Source organism: Callorhinus ursinus, unplaced genomic scaffold (assembly GCF_003265705.2).
Source record: "Callorhinus ursinus isolate GAN/ISIS: 27379988/994484 unplaced genomic scaffold, GSC_fseal_2.0 scaffold2, whole genome shotgun sequence".
NCBI lineage: Eukaryota > Metazoa > Chordata > Mammalia > Carnivora > Otariidae > Callorhinus > Callorhinus ursinus.
This window is the reverse complement of record NW_027397064.1, coordinates 76,472,396-76,499,530: the sequence shown is the minus strand read 5'-3', so window position 1 is coordinate 76,499,530 and position 27,135 is coordinate 76,472,396. Positions and strand designations below refer to the sequence as shown.

General features: G+C 37.3%; 1 protein-coding gene and 1 long non-coding RNA gene across 3 annotated transcripts in view; one reads left to right on the top strand and one right to left on the bottom strand.

Annotated features, from left to right (window-relative positions):
- The window catches only part of LOC141371060 (uncharacterized), a 4,828-nt gene extending 2,250 nt beyond the window's left edge, over positions 1–2,578 (bottom strand). The window contains exon 1 of the long non-coding RNA XR_012375679.1: positions 2,414–2,578. This is a non-coding gene — a long non-coding RNA (uncharacterized lncRNA). The remainder of the gene's footprint in view (positions 1–2,413) is intronic.
- Positions 2,579–3,630: 1,052 nt separating this feature from the next.
- On the top strand, positions 3,631–20,182 carry TNFAIP6 (TNF alpha induced protein 6). Of its 2 annotated transcripts, XM_025856008.2 has the most exons (6): positions 3,633–3,810; positions 7,625–7,762; positions 9,731–9,892; positions 13,682–13,910; positions 15,690–15,730; positions 18,991–20,182. In XM_025856008.2, the coding sequence occupies exons 1-6, from the start codon at positions 3,717–3,719 to the stop codon at positions 19,158–19,160; spliced, it is 834 nt and encodes a 277-aa protein (XP_025711793.1). In that variant the 5' UTR covers positions 3,633–3,716; the 3' UTR covers positions 19,161–20,182. The 2 variants fall into 2 exon arrangements, with proteins under 2 accessions (XP_025711814.1, XP_025711793.1); XM_025856029.2 differs by lacking the exon at positions 9,731–9,892 and having other exon boundaries at positions 3,631–3,810.
- Positions 20,183–27,135: the final 6,953 nt, after the last annotated feature.

Genomic DNA, 27,135 nt, shown 5'->3' with positions numbered 1-27,135 from the left:
TTCCCTTCCCTTCCCTTCCCTTCCCTTCCCTTCCCTTCCCTTCCCTTTTTTTTGCAAAAGCAACTCCCCTTTTGGTAGCTTTTCCACAATGTTATTGCCCTTATTCCCACGCTAGACCACCTGCCGGCCCCCAATCTCTTGATCTGCCCATCCCAGGGTGTACAGTGTCTTAGAGTGAGTGAGGCATTCCTGTAATATAATTTCATAGCCTTACTGGAAGTGTTCATAAAGACGTCCTCTTTACATATTTTGTATGTACATATTTTGTACATATTTTGTAATTATGTACTAACATATTTTGTAATTCACTGAGCTCCACCCTTTCCTCTTCCTCTTGCTTTTTCTCTTTCCAAGATTACAAAACATAATCAGTAAAATGATATAATTTTTTTAAGATTTTATTTATTTATCTGAAAGTGAGAGGGAGAGCACAGAGGGAGAGGGAGAGGGAGAAGCAGACTCCAAGTGAGCAGAGAGCCCGGCAAGGGGCTCCATCCCAGGACCCTGAGGTCAGGACATGAGCTGAGGACAGACGCTTAACCAACTGAGCCACCCAGGCGCCCCTAAAGTGATATAATTTATGTTTTAGTTTTCATACTATGGCCAAAGAATGACATTTTCCTACAATGTCTTGCTAATCAAATCCAGTCTTTTTAAAGTAGAATCACATCTGTATGTGATCTCTTAGAATGTCTCTTCCCTCTTTTGCTTTTCTCCCCCAGTCCACATCCACCTGACATGTCTCCATACCTTCTTCCTGTCTGCTGAGACTAAGCTTATCAAAAAAAATTTAATATGCCTCCTCTCATCCTCTGATAAATATTTGAAATTCTACTTTATGGTCTTATATTTTTAAGTTTGTATAATAGCGACATCACTAAACCACTGTGCTGGCTTAGGAGATCTCAAGCTTGTTCAGCTCAGTCTTAGGTCAAATCAGATCTGAAGTTCTCTCCATCATGTTTTTAGGTATCTAGTAGCTGCTTAGATATATGGGTATTGGAACATTGTGGTAAAGCTACCAAAAGGGGAGTTGCTTTTGCAAAAAAAAGAAAAGGAAAGGAAAGGAAAGGAAAGTGCTGCTGGGTTTTCAGCCAATAAATGACAGGTGCAAAAGGAGACACTGTACACCCTGGGATGGGCAGATCAAGAGATTGGGGGCCGGCAGGTGTGGCACGGCATTCATCTAAGAAAGTAGAGCATGTGACTGGCAGTCTGCTGAGCCCTTGAAAGGAACTTTTAGAAGTGTATCTTCTGTCTGCTCCCCAGACACACCCTGGATAGTGTGCACTGAGAGTTGGGCAGGGGGTACCTACTTATCTTAGGCAACTTCCAAGGTAAGTTCATAGACCACATTCCCTTTGCTACTCTTCTCCCGCTTGCCCTCCCCTTGATTCCCACCCATACCCACTGCATTTTTCCATATAAAAACCTCACCCTCCTCTTTTCTCCCACAATAGAAATGAACACCCCCTCAAAACCAGAGACCACATCTATTAGGCACTGTTTTCTATTTGCTTGATGAAAGGGAGGACAGGGTTTCCAAATATTGTACAGAGGTAAGAGGAAATATTTGTACTTTGGGGAGTTGGGAGAGAACAAAAGAAGTCCTCTACCTGGATTGGGCTAATCTATCAAAGCAATCATTCAGTGTTCACATTAATTGGGGCGCCTGGGTGGCTCAGTCAATTGGGCGTCTGCCTTTGGCTCGGGTCATGATCCCGGGGTTCCGGGATCGAGCCCCGCATCAGGCTCCCTGCTCAGCGGGAAGCCTGCTTCTCCCTCTCCCACTCCCCCTGCTTGTGTTTCCTCTCTCGCTGTGTCTCTCTCTGTCAAATAAATAAATAAAATCTTTAAAAAATAATAATAATAAATAAATGTTTATGTTAAAATGAAACGAACATTCATACCTTCTTATACTTGGAGCTTCATTAAAATGCAAATAAACAAAGATGGGTATCTGTTGTTAGTTATTTGACCTAGGTAAAGATTAATTTCCAACCCTTTCCCCAGAGTAGTTTTTGATAAATGAGAGGTAGGGGAAATTGGGTACTTCAGAGAAATGCAGAAGGCACAGTCAGAGAAATGTGACTAAGCAAAGAATGGGAAAGCCGCAATGGTTTTGCTGCAGTTCAGTTATATTTACTTCCTAAACCACAAACTTAAAATACTCATATAATTCTACTTTCCAGAGCAATACCATGGCTTGCCCCTTCCAACTAACTATTCACCCTGTTTCTCTCTGACCATGCCTGTGTTCTTCAGGTCACACCCACGTGGTCTAGACTATATCCTCTTTTGCACCAAATCAATGCTCTCTAACCCTATCCATGAGCTGGGATACAATTCCCTTATTTCTCATTTGCTGGGGGGCCAAAATAGAGATTCTGAACCCTAATAATTTTATACATACCTCAGTGAGCAGCCAGTGAATTTTGTACCCTCAGACTACATCCCCACAACTGCTCTTTCCAGGAGAGATGAGAGCAAGCCTTCAGTGTTCAGTGCAAAGATGCCTCGGGCGATTCTAGGCTAACTTCAGACTGGGCGAGTCCAGAAAGTTGGCATTTTCACAGGATTCCAATATCATTGGCGGGACTAAGAAAGCATGAGAGAAATGAATATGGGGGGAAATGGAAAGCAATTTGGCAGCAAGAGTAGAAAAACTAAACGGCAAAGAATGACATAAAGAAAGAGAGGCAAACGTTGCCCCCAAATGACTCAATCAACAGGAGATGCCACTAGCATTGAGCAGTGGGGGCTATCACTAGACCCACAGACCCTACACAAAAGGAGTGGAAAGCGTGGGCTATTTTAAGGCATGGTGATTTTACTACTACTAATGATTACCTTTTATTTTGATCATCCTCAAAGTTAGAGTGGTTTGGGGAAGCTACGGCCATATTCTTATTAACTCTGACTATCTACCCACCCATCTTTCTCCCCCATCTTCAAGGATTTGTCATGTGGGGAAATTTGTGTTAATATAATAAGGTACCCCAAAGTTGCTGGAATGTCCTAAAGCTCTGAAATGGAGCTATTTTTCTGGAAGTTGACGTATTTACCTGCTGACCACAATAAGCCAAGGACTGCAACAGATCCACCCAGGACAAATGCAGACAGAAGGCAAAGACATCCCACGTCACTGCAGGCAGTTAAGAGTGTGCCAAACTATGCACACCTTTGTCTTAAATTTTCTATACAAGCTTGGCAATGTTTAGGGAAAATTACAGTAACATTACCAGCATCAAGTTCAAGATTAGTGTTTAAGCCTAAACCCCACACTCCATAAGTGACTTACTACAAATAAGACATTCAGGGTTTCTCTTAAAATCCCTACTGAAGTTTTTTGTTTTTGTTTTAATCACTGCTGAATCTACACCAAGTTGCATAAACTTCCTAATAGAAAAATGTCTGTGACAGACAGAATTAGTGAACCACTTTCCGAGTAGATGAATTTTAAAATGTAGATGATCATTCTATATCCTTAGTTTTGGTTGCCAATGCAAATGAGTCAGAGGATTTGCTTCAGACACTGAGTTAATTGTGTAACACTACAGTGAAAAACGCCATTGGAGAGGACTTGCTGACCTCACAGTCCAAAAAAACCATTTAAAAGATGTGGAAACCAGATGTTTCTGTCACATTTCAGCCTCTGCTCTGAGAACTTATCCTGGACAGCCCCTAACAGGCTATTACTTCTCTACAACTGAGATATGATCATCTTAGCTTACTTATTTGTCCTGCTGTGGGAAGAGGCTCACGGATGGGGATTCAAGAACGGAATTTTTCATAACTCCATATGGCTCGGTAAGAAACTTCACTCATGAGCTTCTTCTTGGGGACGTTACTTCTTTGAATTCGTGGAGAAGTGAATTGAAGCAGGAAACTTTTTTGTTCTGTTCAAAGCTGATGTTTTCAAAGAAAATGCTGAGGAAAAACAGCTATTTAGAATGCATGTGCCTTTTTAAAAAAAAAACTGTTCTTGCCTTCTAAAATTAAAAAAATATTTTTTAAATAAAGTGAACTATTCAGTAGAAAATAGAAGTTAATATCTATATTCCATATGAGAAAATTTTTTTCAAAGCAGATGTGATGGTATATAGTAGAGAAAGTTTAGCAAAATAAAAACACCATATTTTGTTTTTACTTCAATGCATTTGCATTCAGATTTCATAGCAGATTTCATAGCAGTTACAGAAATGTAACAGGTAAAATTGGAACACACAATGATTTTATCATCATTTGCCTGTGTACTCTGACCTGTAATGTATATCTTGCTTTTTCCAAACATCTTTTGACTAGCTTGATGCAAAGCCAGCTTGTAATACAAAACAAATGAAAAAGGCTTGTATTTCTGAATGGAGTCTCACCACTTTGATTCCTTTTGTTTGACCTATCCATATAAGTACTTTTCTACCTCTTTTGTTAGACCAGGAAAGTTTCTTTTGTTGTTTTGTTTTGCTAAATGTAAGGAATGACATGTGCCTAACGTGACTATAAACAATAGACCAAAAAAGGCCAAATAGGGAAAACCCAAAATACCCTGTATAGTACTCTAAACAACGCTTTCTCGTGACACAAATTAATGTTGCTTTATGTTCATTACTGTGTTTGATAGTGAAAAAATTTTGAATACCTCGAGAAGAAAATTGACAAATTCTTGTATAAAATAAAGAAATACAGAGAAAGCAAAATTAACCTAGATCTTGTTCTAATGCTTGCTAAGCAGCACATGGTTGTGGAATATTTTCCCTTTCAGCATGTTTCTCTCTGGTAATAACTGCAGCCATGCGGATTTCATTAAAAAGCTCGATTTGCAATGCACCGCCTTGCCCCCTCTTTCTTCAGCTTTAGCCAGTGAACTAGTTTCGTGCTGAACAGTGCAATCCATTTGGCCAAGATGGGGTCTGGGACTTTTTCGAGGAGTGAACAAGTCTCTTTGTTTATTTTCCTTGCACATTACCAACCTTAGGAAATATACACACATTTGTTAGAAATGGAAAAAACTGCCATAAAGCTAGTATGAGTTAAATCTGCATGCATAAACCTTGAAACGCTGTCAAACTCTCTAATGATCAAGCAATTTGGTGCTGTTTTTTTTTTTTAAAGTGATGCTGTATATTACAAAAATTGAACATGGACAATAGAAGTTCTGTCCTAGAGGTAGAGAGGAGCACACCCAAATGTTAATAGTAGGCTGCAAATCTGAGGCTCGGGGTAATTGCAAATTGCTTCAATCTCAGACAAATTATTGACCAGTCAGCCTAACACAAATTGTTTACAGTTGGTTAGGTCAATATGGTATTAAAAACTATTTAGAGAAGGAAGAGAATTGGATAGGAATGCAGGAATATGTTAACAACTAGCACGAACAAGGCACTTCAAACTCTGTCTCAGCTCCCTAGTAAAACGAGAAGGTCAAAGCAGGGGACCTCTGAGGTTCATTTTTAACTCTGGTATCTTTCAATTCCTTAAATAGTAATTACTATTCCTTAAATAGTAATTTTTTTTTAATAATAAGGACAAGACACTTCAACTAATTTACATAGATGGTGAAAATCAAAACTGCACAGATAAGCAATTCTTTTCAGCCATTGTACTGAATCTAAAAAAGAAGGACCAGTAACATTATCACGAGCTTCCACTAGGATCCAGAAGTTATGCTTGCGGGTTTTAATGATTTATTTATTCCCAAAATAGCTATCATTATTCCCATCTGATAGAAGAAGACACCGAGGTGTAGGCAGTAATTTGTACAAGGTTACACAACTCGTCCAGTGAAGAACCAGGAGGAGAAGCTAGAGCCAACATGCTACTGTTGTCCTACACTAACAGAAAAAAAAGTAGTGGTTAAATACTCAGTTTTAATGAATGACTAGGGACTCTAAAAATGAATAAATTATTTTTAATTTAATGAATTTAAAATGATAGCATATACTTTTCTACCATGTAAGTTACTATCTTATTACTAGATGAGTTCTAGTACCAAAAATCTAAGAAAAATTACTGGGAAGAAAACTTAAAATTATTTTTCAAAAACCTGTTAATTAATTTTTTCCCTATGAATGTCATATTTTGATTATGGAGTAAAAGACAAGGAAATCTTAGTTTGAGAAACATTTGCAGACATCAAAATAATTCCTACTAATAAAGATCTTATGGTCTATATTCTCAGGGAATAGATATACTTTTAACATTTTTGATAATCTCTAATATGGTACATAAGTAAGTTCAACATGTCTCCCTTCTCTACTAAAAGCCTTAGTACTCTTATACTTCAAAACAAAGGTACTTCCGTTGCCCGCTAGTGTCCAAGTTGCCTGAGAAGAGGACTTGATCCACAGTACTTAGCAAACCTCATGGTATATTCTCAAAATAACCAAATTGGAAACTAGCGAAAGTTTAGTTAATGAGGCTTTACCAATCTGAAGAACACTTGAGCAGTAGGCGACTTTCAAACAGGAAGATAACTTCCTGTATTAAGGAAGATAACTTTGATGTCCCTTGTGTTCCCTGACCTATGAGCATCAGATTGACTAAGGTCTTCAGTGCATAAGTGATGGGAATTTACCATATAACATGTAAGAACAGGATCCCTTGCAGTCCAGAGAAACAGGGCAGGTGCCAAGCAACATCTCCTATTGAACTGTGGGAGTGTTAACTTTAGCTTGGGGAGGAGAGCGAGCAATGACATTTCTACTACTACTGGATTCATGTCTTGCTGCATGCCAAGGAATATGTGTTCTCATTGGAAATGGTCTTAACGGTGGCTGATTGTACAGGTCAGGGTACAAAGACTTAACCATAATCTGATAGTCTACACAGAACGATGAGAGTTAATGTTATGATTATCATCCTGGAAAAATTTTCACATTGTCTCTATGGCAAAATGCACTCCAAACTCAAAACAATTTAAACAAGACAATTCATTTATGACTTACTTCCTAAAATATGTTGGGAACAACATGTGAACTAAAAAAGACAAACCAGATAAAGAATTTAGCAACTGGTAGCTCGGTGTGCTCAATTTTTTCTCCGCTGTGTTTCAATCTTTTTTTTTTTTCTTTAATGCAGTATTTATTTGCTTTGGATTCTTTAAACCTTTCCTCAGTTTTTGATTTGTTTACTAAATCCTCCATTATATTGCATTAGTCATTTCCCTCAAATGGATATTTCGGATTATTTTCCTCCATCATTGTAAGCCTACATAATGGATCAATTTTCATTGGTTTCTTTTGCCTTCACCTCCTCCCCCCCCATTGTTTACCTTTCCAAGTTTTTATTTGATTTAAAACAAAGCCCAAAAAAGTCAAAATTTTGTCACCTTTTGATAGCTTAGAGATACAATGTTGTCTTACAGATTTCTTTTAGGCCATCAGTTCAGAAACATAATTTAGCCTCAAGTTTCTGCTATGTCCCCAAATTCCCCTAAAATTCCCCTCATTCATATTTTTTTTTCAAAGCTTTCTAACAATGAAAACTTAGCCACCCGAGGCCACTGACCCAGGAAACTCCTTGGCAGGAACGATAGCTGACGCAATCTTTTAGATGAAGCCACAAAATTTCCCTTGTTCCACAAGAACAGATCATGGCATATTTACAACATCTTGTGAATTCACAGAACAAGCAGCAGGTGTGTACCACAGAGAAGCTCGGTCTGGCAAATACAAGCTCACCTACGCAGAAGCCAAGGCAGTGTGCGAATATGAAGGCGGCCAACTCGCCACCTACAAGCAACTAGAGGCAGCCAGAAAAATTGGTAACTAATTTGACAGTGATTTTCCTTCTTTTTCACCTTTGGTGGGGAAAAAAAAAATCCCTTCTTTTCTGGAACCTCTTCATAAGATTTCTCTCTCCAGTCCTTCCAATGGTGCTCTAAGCCCCTGTGACATCTCTGCTCTCTGGCTTCTCCTACCTTCTCTGCCTAGAGCCAGTGGAAAGTTCTTAGTGCTAGCAACTTATTTGGGGTCACAACCCATTGTGAGCTAATATAATAGAAGTCAAAAAACAAAGATATCATTATCTCAACATCATTTTAATTCCTCATTAATTTTAATGACATTTCTATTCATTTTTAATACTGTTCTATCTTAACTTCTGAATATAGGTTTCCTCAGCTGTTAAACATTACTATGTTGAGTTTTACAAAGAAATTTGCTTGGTAGAAGAAATATTGAATTTAGTGGCTTTTTTTTCAAAAATTTTTTTTAAAGATTTTATTTATTTATTCATGAGAGACAGAGAGAGAGAGAGAGAGAGGCAGAGGGAGAAGCAGGCTCCCCACTGAGCAGGGAGCCCGATGCGGGACTCGATCCCTGGACCCTGGGATCATGACCTGAGCCGAAGGCAGACACTTAACCATCTGAGCCACCCAGGCGCCCCTCAAAATATTTTTTTAAAGATTTATTTATTTGAGAGAGAGAGAGAGCGAGCAAGCATGCCCCCATGCGGGGGAGGTGAGGGAGGTGTAAAGGGAGAGGGAGAGAGAGTGTCCCAAGCAGACTCCACACTGAGCACGGAGCCCCAGGCAGGTCTCCATCTCACAACCCTGAGATCACGACCCCAACCAAAGCCAAGAGTCAGACACTTAACCCACCGTGCCACCCAGATGCCCCCTTCTTTTCCAATGTCTTTAAGTTAAGTGGGAGAATTCATTTGTACTTTAGGATCACAAGGAAGATAAGCAGGTTATAAGATGGCAGGAAGAAGAAACTGAGAGGATGATGTCAGTAGACCTGGTGCAAACACAGTGATTAACTAGTGCTAGTTCCTTCTTAAAAAAAAAAAAAAAATGCACCATGACCATCTCTCCTGGTGGTTTTACAGGTGGATTTATAGGAGAATCCAAAAGGCCACCCCCATTCAGAACTCTCTTCTCCATTGAAGAAACCCCTTTGCTGATTAAAAAAAATACCTGGCAAAGCTTATGCTATTATATATATATATATGTACATATATATATGTAAGCTATAATATAGCATATATAATATATGCTATTATTTTGTATTAATCAGGATAAAAATAAAACTGTTCTCTAAAAATCCCCAAAGTCTCCCCAGCACATTGCTCAGTCTAGACCCACAGGGCTGTGTGTAACTGGAACGCAGTAACGAGAACAATGGCTACAAGGCCGGGGCCATTTCTGGCTGTCCTGGACTTCCAGTAAAACCGCTCTTGAATGCCAGTGGCAAATATTTAAACAGCCTCTGAAGCTGGGCAAGGAAACAGGGCTGAGGCTTTGTTCAAAATTTATGAGCACATGTATCCTTATTCAAATATTTAAAAATATTAGCAAATTTTAATTGATCCTGAAATAGAAACTAATTAAATTATCATTTGAAAAAAAAATTGCTTTCCAGGATCGATGGTAATTTCAGAAATTATTTCATGGCACTAGATAGCTCAATGGTGAAAAGAAGCCAGCTCTGAACTTGGATTGTTTTCATATACATGGTATTATGATTTCCAGTCCAACTGCCTCTTTTTTTTTTCAAGATATCATTTTCTAGTAAAAGTCAGATGATACATTTTATATGTCTTCAAACTTTATTTTCTTTTTTAAGAAAAGAGTTTTTCAACAAAATCAAAAGAAAAGAAAGAAAACAGTTTTCCCTCCTTTTACATACCTGGCTTTGGGCAGTTGAGAAGGGGATGCTTTTGTTAAGATGAACTTCACTCAGCTGAGGGGGTTTACCAGTTAGCCCATAATCCTTTCCTTCTCTTGCAGGATTTCATGTCTGTGCTGCTGGGTGGATGGCCAAGGGCAGAGTTGGATACCCCATTGTGAAACCAGGGCCCAACTGTGGATTTGGAAAAACTGGTATTATTGATTATGGAGTCCGTCTTAATAGGAGTGAAAGATGGGATGCCTATTGCTACAACCCACATGGTTTGTTACAAATAGTAATTTTATCTTTGCCAAAAAGTTACATGTTACCAAGAGGTTATTAGATATAAATGGCTCCTTCTCCCAGAGATAAATCAACCTGGTGATGATGATTGTTCATAACAACAAGATTCACAGAGTGATTATGCTGGGCCAGACCCTGCCCTGCTGCTCCTCTTCCACAGTCAGTATTCATAATGACTGCAAAGAGCTGTTGTTATACCCATTTTAGAAATCAGGAAATTTGAAAGTCTAAGAGCTTAAATAACTTACCGAAATCAGACATCCAGTAATTAGCAGGCAGGTAGGATCTCAGATTCAGGTCTTTTCTATGCCACGTCTTTTTCTATTCCCGACCACAAAGGGGGGGGGAAAAGGCAGGTTATAAACTTGTCACGGTTAGTTAACTAAAACAACAAAGTGACATTAACAAATGCTAACTGTTCAAAATTACCCCTTTGATAGAATGGAGGAAAAAAGAGACAAAATAAACTCTTCCCCTAATTTCTTTTTGTGCATAAATTCTTAAACTTCCAAACTAAGCAACTCTCACTCTATGGTTTGTTTTCACAATTATATACTGGATATACTAGTTATTATTATATAGTATATTTTTATTCATATTTTCCCATGGTTGATTGTAGCTAGAAAAATTTTAAAGAGAAAATTAATTCAACATGACTATAAAGGGCTATTCTTTGTTCATGTTCTTGGAGGCAAAAAGAGATTGTTCTTTTTGGATGCATTTCCCCCAGGATGATACTACAAAGAATTATAATGTGTTACCAAGTCTGTCTCCCATTTGTGATCACAAACATCCTCAGGTGTTGTCCTGTTTCAATCTGCCTTATAAGAAAGCCCCTGTAGAGGGAAACCTGGGTGGCTCAGTCGGTTAAGTGGCTGCCTTCGGCCCGGGTCATAATCCCAGGGTCCTGGGATTGGGTCCCACATCGGGCTCCTTGCTCAGCAGGGAGCCTGCTTCTCCCTCTCTCTCCTTCTGCTTGTGCCCTCTCTGTCAAATAAATAAAATCTTTATTTTTTTAAAGATTTTATTTATTTATTTGGCAGAGAGATACAGAGAGAGAACAAGTAGGCAGAGAGGCAGGCAGAGGGAGAGGGAGAAGCAGGCTCTCCGCAGAGCAGGGAGCCCAATGTGGGGCTCGAGCCCAGGGCCCTGGGAACATGACCTGAGCTGAAGGCAGCCGCTTAACCGACTGAGCCACCCAGGAGCCCCTACATAAAATCTTTAAAAAAAAAAAAAAAGGAAGAAAGAAAGAAAGAAAGAAAGAAAGCCCCTATAGAGAAGTTACAGTGAGTTATAGTCAAGTTCTAGCATATTACTATAGAATTTATTATTCAATGATATTAACCACTGGAGAATAGTTTCTCATGTTTGTAACTAACCTTTATCTCAAAATAATGTGTATTATAAGTAGAAAAGAATTTTGCCTAGAGGGGTGCCTGGGTGGCTCAGTCGTTAAGCGTCTGCCTTCGGCTCAGGTCATGATCCCGGGGTCCTGGGATCGAGTCCCGCATTGGGCTCCCGGCTCCGCGGGGGGCTTGCTTCTCCCTCTCCCACTCCCCCTGCTTGTGTTCCCTCTCTCTGTGTCTCTCACTGTCAAATAAATAAAATCTTAAAAAAAAAAAAGAATTTTGCCTAGAGCCATCATCTATTCCCACTTAAGACAAAATATGAATAAATATGTATAGTGCATTTATATAGGGCTATAATTTTCAAACCACTTTGACATACGTTAAACCTATGTTATATTTAGTTCTATATCTAGTTATTGTTAATAGTTCATATATCTTCTTTTCCTCCCTCTTCCTCTTCCTTTTTCGTCAGTATATTTACACAAGCGACTTTCTTTTTACTCTCAAGAGTCACTTCTATTTCCAAGTATATTCTCTGATTCTTCCTTTGCTTGATAAGCTTTAGGATCTCTGAGCATCTATTCAATTATTTCCAAAGGTCAAGATCTGGGGGAGAGAAAGAAGTGCTAATGGAAAGCTTCTTACAGTATTTCCTTGCCCTTTTATATGGACGCCACCTTAACTTACATATTTTTATAAATTGCTTTTGTTTCTCATAGAGGCTTTTTGCTCTGGGACTATTTGTACAGAATCCGGGAGACTTGTTCTTACTCAGGTCTCAGCTTACTTTTGGATTCTGTGACATGCTGATTTTTTAGGATGTGGTGAACCTGAAGGGGACTGGGGGCCGCCTGAACTAGCACTGGGAGAGGAACAGTTCAATGAAAACTAATTGGAATGAAAAAATCATAACGGTATCCAAAAGAAAAACCAATGACTATCAATTGATCAGTAAAATATAGAGCTGAATAGCTAACCAGACAAATTGTTCAATATTTGAATTGTTTCCTAATCTAATGGAATAGACAACAAAGATAGGATTATATGGGACAGAGCAAATCACTCCAAAAACTGGCACTGAACATGCTTATGTACATGTATCATATAATATCTAACAAGACAATAAGAACAGCTTACATTTTGCATAACACCCTGACATTATCCTCCATGTTACCATCCTTAGAATAAAGCTGTGAGGTAGGTAATGGGAGAGGCATGATTATTTTTACTTTACTAATGAAAAAACCGAAGTATAGAGTGGTCACAGAGCTCAGACTAGATCTCTGACCATCTTCTGTCATTCCCCATCTTTCTAAGATCCTCTTCGGCCCTGAGGGAGGTAAGCTTCCTTACCTTCTATGGCATTAAGGATTCTAACACAATTTTTTAAAATAGCTCTTTTAAAGGATAATATTCTTGGAAAAAGCCTCTGACTGATTCAATGAAAAATGTTTTCGAATGCTACCCACAGTCACCACCACCACCATTCACATTATTTTTGAGTTTCTAGATTGTAGACACTTACTTGATCTAAAATTAAAATTCACCAGGGGTTTTCCATCCTTTTCCCTCCAGGTCACACTATAAAATCACTGGTTCTGGCAGTGGCTGTTTGATTGTTCTCATACCAGGTTATAAGGCATGGCAGAAATCTATAAAATGATAAATGACTTGAAAAAAACAAACATGAATGTCTCCATCAAATCCTCAAATACTAGGATTGAGGTGTTAGTTTAAAACCAGTGAAAGGAGTATAGAATGATTATAAATTATTCCTTTTAACTGGATTAGAGTGACCTTCAAGGTCCCTTGTGATCCTGAAATTCTATAATGATTTTCCAAACAGAATTTATTGGACTCATTATTCTAAATGTCCAAGTTCCTGAGGACACAGTGTTGATACCACAGGACAAAATCCCAGCCATCTTGATTGGGCTGTTGGTAACAGGGGTACACATATTCACCAAAATACATGAACATATACACATGAGACTTGTACATTCTCTTTTTTAAAAAAAAAATTATTTTTAAGTAATCTCTACACCCAACATGGGGCTTGAACCCATAACCCCGAGATCAAGAGTTGCACGCTCCACTGACTGAGCCAGCCAAGCGCCCTGAGGTTTGTGCATTCTAAGCTGAAAAGATACAAAGCAAAAAAAGTAAACAAGAGCACAATTATTAGGTTACTAATTTTTTCTTATTTTATTTTTTAAAAAATTCAGTCTATATTCATTTGAAAGAATTTAGCAATGAATAATGAAAATATTCATTTATTCTTTAACTGTAAGTATATATATTCAATATTTCATTAAAAGTAATAAATAGGCACTAAGAAGTACATATTAGTTTAAAATAGGGATATTTTTTCTAATGCTTTCTTTCTTTTCTTTTCTTTTTTTGTTTTATCCATTTCAGCAAAGGAGTGTGGTGGTGTCTTTACAGATCCAAAGCAAATTTTTAAATCTCCAGGCTTCCCAAATGAGTACGAAGATAACCAGATCTGTTACTGGCACATTAGACTCAAGTATGGTCAGCGTATTCACCTGAGCTTTTTGGACTTTGACCTTGAAGATGACCCAGCTTGCTTGGCTGACTATGTTGAAATATATGACAGTTACGATGATGTCCATGGTTTTGTGGGAAGGTACGTGTTTCCCCATTATTGATTTTCTAGTATTTCTACTCCCCTGCAACACCCTATCTGTTTTTAGCAGAGTTTTCTTAGTACTGAAGCTGCTGCATGTTCTTATATTTAAAATAGTGACAGCTGCCTTTTGATTACTGTTAAGTTCTAAGAATTAAATAGTCTATTTAAAAAGACTTCAGGGTGCCTGGTTGGCTCAGTCAGAGGAGCGTGTGACTCTTGATCTCAGGGTCGTGAGTTCAAGCCCCATGTGGGGTATAGAAATTACTTAAATAAATAAAACTTTTCAAACAAATAAAAAAATAAAAAGACCTCAGTATTTAACTAACAATAGGAGGAAAAAGACACATGTGAATTGAGAAATCTGTTGGGGATTTTTAGGTATTCTAATTTCTATCAACCTCCTAAAAATAATTATAAATTCAGTAATTATTGTCTTTCTTCTGTGTACAAAGTATTGTGCTAAGCATTATGAATGTAAGAATTAAGCAAAGCATAGCCCCTTCTCTCATAAAATTTACCTAAATGTACAATGGATATCTTCTTTAAAATAGCTTTCGTTGCCATAAAAACAGGTGCTTCTTTCCTCAATATTTCTCCCTTGGGTTTTCAACATGCTGGGACACCATAGATCTGTGTTGCTATCCTGAATCTTCAATACAGTTTAAACTCTGAATGACTCACAAAATATTACAAATCAAAGCATATATAATTATGTGTTTTATTTATTTAGCCCCCCGCTTAATAATGCATATCTGAGACTATCCATTATCATAGACTATCAGTTATCAATTTTCTATTATCCACAACAGTAATTTAATGAAAGAAAATGGTAGTGAGGACAATTAAAAATGATAGACTCAGTAGTTTGTTGTGACTTTGCAATGTGTAACTTAAACACAAAGAAAAAGAAAGGCATTTCTTGCATACATGAACAACAATTTTTGGAGGGAAATTGTTTTTGCTTTGTTTTATTTTGCTCTCTGGCTGACAGACTACTGCTATAGAAAAAAAATACAAATAGTTTTAAAACATAGTCTGAAGAAGAGATGAAGCAGGGTTGGTGAAATTAAGAGCAAAGTATTTGTTGAAAGAATGGACATCCTACCTTGAGAGTCAAGATGATATTTTCATTCTAAACCTAGTTTCAGATATCAATTACAGCCCTAGGTAAAATAATATACTGTTTTTTAAAAGGTTTTCAATAGACTAATTTGTTATTGATTGGATTTATATTATGTGATAAATCCTTCCCTTTTATGTAATGTACAAGGGAGTTCCTTTCAAGTCATAATTCAGATAAAAATCAATCCCTCTTGTAAGGTCCAATATAATTTTCCACATTTAGATCAGTCTACTCTAGAATTCAAATTAGTAGTACCACCAGCCATACACGTATTCCTCTTTAACCGTGAAGAAAACTGATTAATCAGAATCAAATTTAAAATTTTTCCAAATAGATTCAAATTGTCTACTACACAAATAGTTTTGCAAGTATACAGAGTAGAAATGCCACATATTCTTTTTTAAGAATCTCATTTATACTGTGAGGCTATTTGAAACAACAAACTTTGTTTTAATCCCTCTTCTCCCTTACAAATCCCTCTTCTCCCTTTAAAACTCCCTCAAGTTTTAAAAAAAAACAATAAAAACTTATAATAGGATAACGAACCATTACTTAGGAAGAATGAAGCACTTTAATTACAGGTCTGAGCTGCTTTGCAATAGCTGTGTAATAGCCTTTTGTGTGACTTCTCTTTTTTAAAAATTCCCTTTCAGATACTGTGGGGATGAGCTTCCAGAAGACATCGTTAGTACAGGTAATGGCTCTAAACTGAGACGTAGGACTATAATTTGTTTATTCATAGTGTCACTGAAAGTAAAGAACCCAGTAGTTATTACTATTTCCTTTTTAAAGTTGAGGGAATCATTGGCACAGATGTAGCTTACCAGTTTGTAAAATGTAGTGTTTATACTTAAAGACTTATGCCATCTCCTTATACCAAAAATGTGTAGACTCATCAGGGGCAGGCATGCAGTCTGAGATGGTCTTGCATCTGCAAATCCCCGAATACTGCTGTAGGTTACGACTTCCATAAAATGTGATTAAAAACAAACGAACAAACTTTTTCATCAATAAAGGATTGAAAAGTATTTTCAGAAGTATTAAAGTTGTTAAAAATACCTTCTGTCACTGAAAAAATTTTACATCCCACTTAACTGCATTTTTACCTTAACACAGCATTCTCCAGAGTGTTGTGAAGAACAGTTCTATGAAACATATTTGATAGGTGTTGCATGAGAAAAGAACACTAAGGTCAAGTGAATTTGGGAAACATTGGTTTAAACAATGTTAAACAGGTCTCTTTATTGGAAGATGTCAGAGAGCTTTTAATATGCTAATTATGCATAGTAAATCTCAAAAGGCTAGCTATCGATGGTGATGTGTTCCAAATCTTTTTAACTCCTGCCAATTACTTTTGTGACTTTGTACCATGCAATGTACCTCAAGAAATGAGTTTGTAGTCATATATATTTATTTCCATAAGCAATATCACTGCCATTGCCCCATATTGCTATTTTCTGGCTAAGAACCTTCACTTTCTTAGGTGTTTTTCTTTTTTAATTTTTATTTCCATCCCCAGCACTAGTAGTTGGTATTCTTACTTGCTCTATTTTTCCTCCAAGTCATAAAATTATCACAATGTTTCCGCAACTAAAAACAACAAAATACACTGAATTGTAATTTCTAAGTAGTCATTAAGCTCAGATACTACTAGTTAAATTCCTCCCACACCCTAGCCTTGAAGTGCATGAAATTCTCATGAAATTCTCATTTATGCGTCAATATTACAAGATATAGAACTTCTTATTCAATCCTTGAATGATTAATGCTTAAAAGTTATTCATTCATTCTCTGTTACAATCTCCCTAGTAAGGGCAGCCTACTAAAATGTTTATCTCAGGGTGCCTGGGTGGCTCAGTCGTTAAGCGTCTGCCTTCAGCTCAGGTCATGATCCCAGGGTCCTGGGATGGAGTCCTGCACTGGGCTCCCTGCTCCACTGAAAGCCTGCTTCTCCCTCTCCCACTCCCCCTGCATGTGTTCCTGCTCTTGCTGTCTCTCTCTCTCTCTCTCTCTCTGTCAAATAAATAAATAAAATCTTAAAAAAAAAAAAGACATTAAAAAAAACCCATTTATATCATTCTTTTCTTGAGGACATGTTTTACATTAACAGAAAGTTAAAAGAAGACAGGAGCCATCCATAGGAGGTAGTTGGGGGATGTATTTAAAAAAAAAAAAAAGAAAGAAACACGAGAATCAAAGCCTGAAACTTGACATTTTTTCTTGTTTTGTCTAAAACAGAAAAAACTTACTTCATGCGTAATCAAATCAGTGTTTTTCTAACACAACTGCAAGAAACTGAAAAAAAAAAAAAACAACAGCAAAACCCCACATAGATTATTATTCAAAGAGAAACAATCAATACACAGAAGAGAACACAGTTAAACAAAACAGCCAAAGATTTAGCAAAACAGCAAAAGGAGGAAATTGATACCAAGAAATAGAAAAAGATTTAAAATACATTTGAAGTATAATCCTACCAAGTCAAGTATAATGCTGTTAACATTTTGATCTAGTTTTCTTCTTAAATATGTGCTTATTCAGCCAGGATATTTACATTAAAAAACAAGACCAGAAAATGAATGAACTAAAAACTACGCATAAACTATACCACTTTAATTAATAGTATATAAAGTAAGAATATACCCACTCTCCTCATCTCTGCTCACCCAAGAAAGGCATTGGATGACTGTGTAGTGACTATCCTTCCAGGTTTTTTCCTGTATTATATAAACATGATATACACAGATATCATGGACATATTTCCAAGTCAGCATACAGTATGTAGATCGTTCAAATTTGTTTTAATGACTGCCTAGTAGGTTCCTGTGTGGATGTACCATAATTTGTCATGTATCAATATTTAACATCCTAAAGATGATTATTTCTGATTTTCTTTTCTTGCACTATTCAACATTTCACTGGATATTTTTAAACCTCTACTTTGCGTGCTATTTTTTTTTTTAAAGAGTAGATTCCTAGAAGTGAAATTTTGGGGTCAAAAGTGATTTCATTTTAAATGTCGATAGATGCTGCCAAATTGGCACTAGCCCTACAGTGACAATTTGTATATTAACCACTTGAGTAATCTGTAAAATGTTGTTTTTTGCTTGTTTGTTTTTAATTTAGGCAACTCTTCCAAGTCTGAGAAAAGTGTAGTGGATAAGAGCATGAACTCTGGAGTCAGACTCCTGGGGCTCAAACCTGGTTCTGCCACTAATTTAGCATTGTAGCCTTGGGCAGGCCACTCAGGCTCTCTATGCCTCAATTTCACCTGTAAAATAAATATTTACAATATCCACCTCATAATGTTGTGGGAATAAATGAGTTAATAGATGAAAGGCACCTAAAGCTGTGCTTGGCAAACATTAACATTCAATATATGTGGGGATTTTTTGTAATGAATTCTGGATTTGTGATGTGGATTAAGAAGACCTTTCCTTGGTGAAAAAGAAAAATATTCCTATATTTTATTTTATATAATAGATTTTCCCTTCTTATTTTTAGCACATTTTTGGTCTTAAATGCAGGCAAAATGTATTTAGGTACTCTGTGTAAAGTAGGGAGTTAGCGTTGTGGCTTTGTTTCTTACAGTGTAAAGCTTGTTACCCTGACATCATTTATAAATAATTCATCCATATCTCGCTGGTTTAAACGGCCTGACATTCTCCTGAATTCAGTGGCTGTTCCTTCTATAAAGAATACCTTTTAAAACAGAATAGAAAAATTTCCTGTAGGACAGCTTAAAGGGCCAGAGAAGAAAATAGGAAAGTCTCTCACCCTGCTACACTTGGCAAAGGAAACACAGACTCCACTGCTTGAGAATCCAACTCTGAATTCTGAGAGTCTGGTTCATGACTTTTTATATTCTCCTATAAGAATGATGAGTCTTTGGACTGCCAGCCAAATCAAAGCAAAGTAACATCTTTGTTCTTTTGCATTCCCCCTCCTCCCCAGGAAATGTCATGACCTTGAAGTTTCTAAGTGATGCTTCAGTGACAGCAGGAGGTTTCCAAATCAAGTATGTTGCAGTGGATCCTCTATCCAAATCCAGTCAAGGAAAAAACACGAGTACTACTTCTACTGGAAATAAAAACTTTTTAGCTGGAAGATTTAGCCATTTATAAAACAAAAAAAAAGGACACTCAGTGTTTACGTTTGTATCTTTTGGAACCCCTCTGATACCACTTTTATATTATTATTAATAGCATTTATTTATTTTCTAAATGTGAAAGGCAATACCTGATACTCTGAGGAAAATTGGAAAATACAGACAACTTTAAATGAGAAAATAAAATCTCTCATAATCCCACTGCATAAAAATAACAAGCATTAACATTTATATATTTTTCTTTTAGTTATTTTTCAATTTGTGGTATATGTATATATGTATCTATATGTATTTTGTATTTGAAATTTTGGAATCCTGTTCCATGTACAGTTTTATATCTTAGTTCTTTTTTTTTTAACTTTGAACTTTATGGCTTAAGCATTTTCCCGTATCATTGAGTATTCTGCAAACACATAATTTTGAACAGCTGTAAAATATTCCATGGTATGATTGTTCCATACTTTATTTAAGCTTGTCTCTATTGTGGGAATTTTAAGTTGCTTTCAAAAATATTGCTGCAATAAATATCCTTGCACATATGTATTTGTACAGCTTTCTAATTATTTGGGATAGGGTCCTTGAAGTAGAATTACTGACTCAGATATTAATTAAAATGGAATTTTGTTAGGATCCCTGGCTAGCCCAGTCTGTAGAGCATGCAACTCTTGATCTTGGGGTCATGAGTTTGAGCCCCACGTTGGGGGTGGAGTTTACTTTAAAAAAATAATAAATGTACAGCTTTAAAAAAATAGAATTTTCTTTTTTATGGGCAAAAGTGACATATCATTATGGTTTGAATTTACAATGAAATTGATGGTTGGTTTATATATTTTTGATCAGTTTTATTTCTTTTGTGAATTATTTTTTCATGTCTTTCACCCATTTTTTACTTACATAACCTTTTGATTTATAAGAAATCAGTATATATCAGATATATAATTTCATGTCTGTCATATATATGTTGCAATTTAATTTTATGTGATTTGATTTTTATGATTTTGAAGATTTTTATTAAAGGTTAAATTTTATTTACTGTCATATTTACTGATCTTGCTTCAGTCTCTTATCTTTACATTTAGAATGAATATTCCCATTACAACTTGATGTATTTATTCATTAATATTTTATTCTTATTGTTTTATGGCTTTGCTTTCATAGAAGGAAAAAGACAGTTGTTACCCTTTATATGAGGGGTAATGGTTACTATCCAATTAAATTCAACAAAAATGTTTGTGCCTGGCACTGTTCTGGACACTCAGGAAACACTCAAGAACCAAATGATTAAAAATCCCCAGGCTTGGGGAGTTTACGTTCTGGTGTGAGGAGAGAGTCAATAATTAAACATGATAAATTAGTGAACTACATGTTAGAAATAGATTAGAGAGGCTTCTTTATTAAATTACTAATGGAATGAGTATAGATTTAGAAGAAGAAAAAAGACTAAGAATTGAGCCCTGGAAGAGGAAGATCAGCAGAGAAGACTGAGAAGGAGCAAAGGATGAATTAGAAGGAATATCCCTTGGGGTCCTAGAAGCCTAATAGAAAACATATCAAGGAGGAGGGAGTTGATCAACTGTTAAATGCTGATTTAAAAGCACTACAAAGATGAGTGCTAAGAATAACCACTGGGTTTAGCAACATGAAGATTGTGGGTGACCTTAAGGAGCAGTCTTGGGGTGTGGAGGCAAAGGCACCCTGGAGTGTCCTGTAGAGTGAAGTAGAGGACACCACTGGAGACAGTGAGTCTGGCTATCAAGGAAATGGAGCTGTCAGGAGAACTGGGTTGAAAGAAGGCTTTCTTGGTGGGAATGAACTTAGAGAAAGGAGAGATGCTGGGGCCATTTTTCCGAGTCTGGGTAGTAGTCAGAGTCCTGGCAGGAAACAGATGACACAGTCAAAAGGGGGAAACTGAAGAGATTATCACAGAGGTGTGGGTTGACTTATAGAAAGCTCTCAAAGGACGGTGAATCATTAGATGCTCACCACAGAAGGAGGATCCCCTGGAGGAGAAAAATCAGGGGCAGTTATATATGAATCCAGAGAGAGAGCTTCCTTGGCAGGAAAGGGTTGCCCAACCGAAGATGAAAACAGGGGTTCTGCCAACCCAAGTCTCTGGGAAGGGATTGCAGGTAAATACCTCAATTTCTCCCTCCTCCCATACTTTTATGTCCTGCTGGTGCTTCCTACTGTCTAAACCCAAGCAAAATCAGAATATGAGGAAATCTGGTTGGTACTGTCCATAGAGATCAGCTCCAGGGTCCAGAGCAGGAAGTCAGAGCATAGATCTAGAGGGGTGAAAGGATTACATCTGTCATCATGGGTGAAAGGAGATTGGTTCTAGTGCACAGATGGAGGGACTGGCTTTAGATAGCAGCATGGAGGGGCGCCTGCGTGGCTCAGTCGTTAAGCGTCTGCCTTCGGCTCAGGTCATGATCCCAGGGTCCTGGGATTGAGCCCCACATTGGCCTCCCTGCTCAGCGGGAAGCCTGCTTCTCCCTCTCCCACTCCCCCTGCTTGTGTTCCTGCTTTAGCTATCTCTCTCTCTGTCAAATAAATAAATAAAATCTTAAAAAATAAAAAAAAGATAGCAGCATGGACAGTCCCTCTCTTCTGTCATGAATCCTTTAACAGTTGAAACCTATGAACACTTCTCAGTGTTATGTTTTATTTTTTAATTTAATTTCATCTTTAATTTTTTTTATTTTACATGTGCTCCACTCCCAGTGGGAGGCTTGAACACACAACCCTGAGATCAAGATTCGCATGCTCTACCAACTGAGCCAGCCAGGCATCCCCCTCAGTGTTATGTTTTTAAATGCATAAAATACATAGGAGTACAAAGATAACTATTTTGAAACACAGTTATAAAATCATTTTTTAAAAATAAAATCTGTGATACTTTAATGCATGTGTTTCTATATTAATGCCATAAAATCTAATAGTGCACTTAATAACTACCATAATTTTAAAGTAGTGATACATATGTGTATAATATTCTGAAATAGATGCAAAAACTGTTTCATGGTATAAAATCCTTATGATGTTTACTCATGGCAAAAGCATAGGTATTGCTACTGTGGTTTTCTACCTACATTCATAACTGAAGAAAATGACTAGAATTCAGTGAAGAGTTATTAGAAATAAAGATGAATTTCCACATGCAAGATCACGATGGCCTGGGTTAACTCCAAAGGTCCATTAGGGAGAAGGTAGAGTGTAAGGACAGAAGCTGACCTATAGAGAGATATGTGGCAATCTGAAGGGCTCTCTTCTGCTTGTTTTGCATTTCTCAGTAAAGAAAGAGTCAAGTCATCTGCCTTCAGCTTGGATCATGAGCTCAGGGTCCTGGATCGAGCCCTGCATCAGGCTCCCTGCTCAGTGGGGAGTCTGCTTGTCCCTCTCCCTCTGGCCCACCACTCATGCTTTTTCTCTCTCTCTCTCTCAAATAAATAAATAGGAACTTAAAAAAAAAAGATGAGAATGAAGAAGTAAGTGTATGAGGTTTGAGAAGACAGGAGAAGGCATGAGAGGGTCTTCTAGGAAAGTGGGAAAGAGAATGGACCAGAAAAATTGCATGTGGGTACCAGGCAGAATCAAGAGCTCATGTCAAGTTTGTGGTATGGACTTGAATAGGAGACCAGTCAGCAAGGCTTGTTTTCCTCCAGTCATGTTCAGCTACACAAAGACAAAGACAGACTGAGGGAGAGCTAGAGTCAACAGAGCTGGGGTTTCACCAAGTGACTAGGATAAGAGAAGGGCAAGGGAGTAAGGGATGTGTGTAAAGGAGGGACTGTGATGATAACCCATGGAATTTAGTTTGATTAGGAGGGAAGAGAGGACTTTGAGGAAATGAGAGACAGTGAAAAAGTGGTAGACTCAATGAAGTGAAGGTCCCATAAGGGCTCAAAGGATTGTAGAATTAGAGGATGAGGAGATGCAGTGGAAAGATAGGAGGTAGTGGTCAGAGAATGGGACTTTAAATATAAGCTTTCGTGATAGGCAGAATAGCACCCTCTTCTCAAGATGTTACATCCTAATCTCTAGAACTTATGAATATGTTACCTTATGTGGCAAAAGGGACTTTGCCCATAGGATTAAGTAAATGGCCTTAAAATGGGAGATTATCCTAGATTGTCCAGGTTGATCTAATGTAATCACAAGGATTCATAAAATCATGGAACACTACATCAAAAACTAATGATGTAATGTATGGTGATTAACATAACATAATAAAATTAAATTAAAAAAAAAGTGGATGAGGGAGACATAAGAAAAAGAGAATCAGAGAAAGAGATGTGACAAGAGAGGTAGGGTCAGAGAGATGCAATGTCACTGGTTTTAAAGATGGAAGAAAGGAGCCCTGAGCCAAGGAGTGTGAGTGGATTCTGGAAGCTGGAAAAGGCAAATAAAGAGATTTTTCCTGAGAGCTTCCAGAATGAATGCATTCCTGCTGACAACTTGATTTTCGCCCAAAAAGACCCATGTTGGACTTCTGAACTACAGAGTTATAAAGTAGTAAATTTGTGGGGACGCCTGGGTGGCTCAGTTAGTTAAGCGACTGCCTTTGGCTCGGGTCATGATCCCGGGATCAAGTCCCACATCGACCTCCCTGCTCAGCAGGGAGTCTGCTTCTCCCTCTGACCCTCCCCTTTCTTGTGCTCTCTCACTCTCTCTCTTTCTAAAATAAATAAATTCTTTAAAAAAAATAGTAGATTTGTGTTGTCTTAAGCCACTAAGTGTATTATACTTTTTTATGGCAGTGATCGAAAGTTAATATACCTCTTAATCAGTTTCATGCAGGCTTAGACTTTGAGAAATTAAAGTATAATTCAAGGTGACAAAGCATAAACAAGAAGAAGCAGTAAGCAGAAGATAGGTATTTTTCTAGAGAAATTAACTTAGTTGAATACTATTTAAGGCTAGTATAACACTTATATGTTTTCCTACCTACACCTAATATCTTTTTACTTCCTTGCTCATGAAATTTTTTTCTCTTTTCTTTTTCTCTTTCTTTTCTTCTTTCTTTCTCCTTCTTTCTTTTCTTTTTTTTTTCAGAATCCCCATTTTTTTTTTGTTTCCTTTGGAAGCTTCAATGAATGGAATTTAAATACGAAATTGAAGAATGTGAGTAAGTTTGAAAAGTCTAATGCATTCTAGCATATAAGGTATTATTATTGATGATTAATGTAAATTCTCTAAGATTTTCCTGAAAATAATATTCAGATGTGTGAAATATTTAGAATGATATTAAATGCCATCTATTACCACTGACCTAGATTCTCCTATATCTCAATAGTATAGTGAAAGGAGGATACAGTGTCAGAGGCAGGTTGTAATGACTTCTGGCCATTTGGCTGAATCATTTACAAACCTTCCTTCTGAGGCTTAAGATATATTATGGTTATATTCTGAGATCTACAAACATAATTGGACAGGAAGAGTTACAATATGAATGATTTTTTTTGAGTAAATTGCTAAGTGACTTTGTAAAGCATTTTTTAAAACTTGATTTTCTTTATTCAATTTAGCATCCTTTTGCATGTCTAACTTAGTATTCTTTATGTTTTAGTAATTCTACTTTATTTGAATGCTTTCAATTGAATACATGCTCAGGTATAATTATTAATGTTAAATTAATATTTCTCTATTTTTTTGTGATGTTTATGTGTGGATTTGGGAGGTTCCTTTTTTTTTTAAAGATTTTATTTATTTGACAGAGAGATAGCAAGAGCAGGAACACAAGCAGGGGGAGTGGGAGAGGGAGAAGCACGCTTCCCATGGAGCAGGGAGCCCGATGGTGGGACTCGATCCCAGGACCCTGGGATCATGACCTGAGCCGAAGGCATACGCTTAACAACTGAGCCACCCAGGCGCCCTGTTAAAATAACAATAAAGGCGCCTTTTTAAAATAATGCTTACTTTCAATTTAATGTGATCTTTATATCGATATCATTCTCTGCAAATAAAACAAATATACTGATATTCATATATGTATACATTAAGTATTTTTTTAAAGATTTTATTTATTTATTTGAGAGAGACAGAGCATGAGCAGTGGGGAGGAGACAGGGAGAGGGAGAAGCAGACTCGCTGGTGAGCAGGGAGCCCTATATGGGGCTGATCTGATCTCAGGACTCCAAGATCATGACCTGAGTCGAAGGCAGACACTTAACCCACTGAGCCACCCAAGCACCCTACATTCAGTATTTTATATACGACATTCAAGTTCAGATTTTTGGAAAAAGCATTTTTTGAAAAGAATTTTTTTTAGGAATATACTTTACAACTGGTCTCCCTCAAAAATTTTTTTCCAGGCTCTTAGTGTGAAGGCAAGTTGTTTTTATGCTTTAGGTTGCTTTAAAAAAATTTTTTTAAGGCTTATTTATTTATTTATTTGAGAGAGAGAGAGAGATTGAGCATGAGAGAGATCATGAGCGGGGCGGGGGTAGAGGGAGAAGCAAACTCCTCACTGAGCAGGGAGCCCAATGAGGGACTCAATTCCAGGACCCTGTGATCATGACCTGAGCTGAAGGCAGTCGCTTAACCAACAAAGCCACCCAGGTGCCCCACCTTTAAAATTTCTAAAACAGGGTCACCTGCGTGGCTCAGTTGGTTAAACATCTGCCTTCAGCTCAGGTCATGATCCCAAAGCCCTGGGATCAAGTCCCATATTGGGCTCCCCGCTCAGAGCGAGTCTGGTTCTCCCTCTGCCTCTGCCTCACCCCTCTGCTTGTGCTCCCTTGCTTTTTCTCTCTCTCAAATAAATAAATAAAATCTTTAAAAGAATAATTTTAAAAATTTCTAAAACATATATTCACAACTGTTTAATTTCCTTCTGAACAAACACCCAGCAAAGAAAACCACTAGAAAAGATCACATACTGCAAAACCTAAATGTATAAAAGTAAACACCCTGTCTCTTGGGCCACCACTGGAAGAACCACATTCTTTTTTTTCCTTTTTTTTTTTTAAAGATTTTATTTATTTTTTGACAGAGAGAGCCACAGCAAGAGAGGGAACACAAGCAGGGGGAGTGGGAGAGGGAGAAGCAGGCTCCCTACTGAGCAGGGAGCCCGATGTGGGACTTGATCCCAGGACCTTGGGATCATGACCTGAACTGAAGGCAGGCACTTAACGACTGAGCCACCCAGACGTCCCTGCAAGAACCACATTCGCAACAGTATTTATAAAATACAAAAAAAAAAAAAAAAAGTTTTTGAGTATTTATTTGACTGTCAAACAATTACAAATGGAACTATTACTGCTTAAGGCTCAGTAACCTCACAGTGATTCTCATGATGCCAAAGAAAAAATTACACAGTATTAGATTTAATTGAATTGAGATGTTCATTTAAATTAAAATTGCATGTAAAACATAGTACAAAAACTACTTTTCACGTTGTTTTCTGAAATTCTATCCCTATTGCAGTGAATGGGGATCACTTATAAAACAATCTTAAAGGGTTCTTTTTGTTTTTCTATTCTAAAATACCAAGTACTTTTGTAATCAGTATTTTGCAAGCAAAAACAAGAACTCTTAAAATAACAGTATATTGATGACAATGTTTCAGAAGAAAAGCCAGTCAGTCCTATGACTTAGAAGACCCATCATCATCTTGCCCTCTCTTCTAACTTCTCTCAGCTCATCTCCTATTTCTTCCCTCGCTCCCTCCAACACCATTATCTGTGGTCCAGCCACATTGGTATCCTTACTATACTTTGACACACTAGCATACTCATTACTCAGGGACTTTGTCCATGCTGTTCCCTCTGCCTGGAATATTCTTTCCAGATAGCCACATGGCCTACTCAATCATGCCTTCAGATCTTTATTCAAAAGTCACAATTTCAATAAAGTCTTCCTAGGCCTTTCATTTCAACTAACTCCTCCCTAAAATTTCATATCCCATTTCCTACTTTATTTCTATCTTTAGAACTTAACACTATTTAGCATGCTACATATTTTAATCATTTACCTGGTTTTGGTCCCCC

Coding starts and splice junctions, on each gene's coding strand:
- TNFAIP6 (XM_025856008.2), top strand. CDS start 3,717: ATGATCATCTTAGCTTACTTATTTGTCCTGCTGTGGGAAGAGGCTCAC. Junction 9,893..13,681: donor CTATTGCTACAACCCACATG/GTTTGTTACAAA, acceptor TATCCATTTCAG/CAAAGGAGTGTGGTGGTGTC. Junction 15,731..18,990: donor AGAAGACATCGTTAGTACAG/GTAATGGCTCTA, acceptor CCTCCTCCCCAG/GAAATGTCATGACCTTGAAG.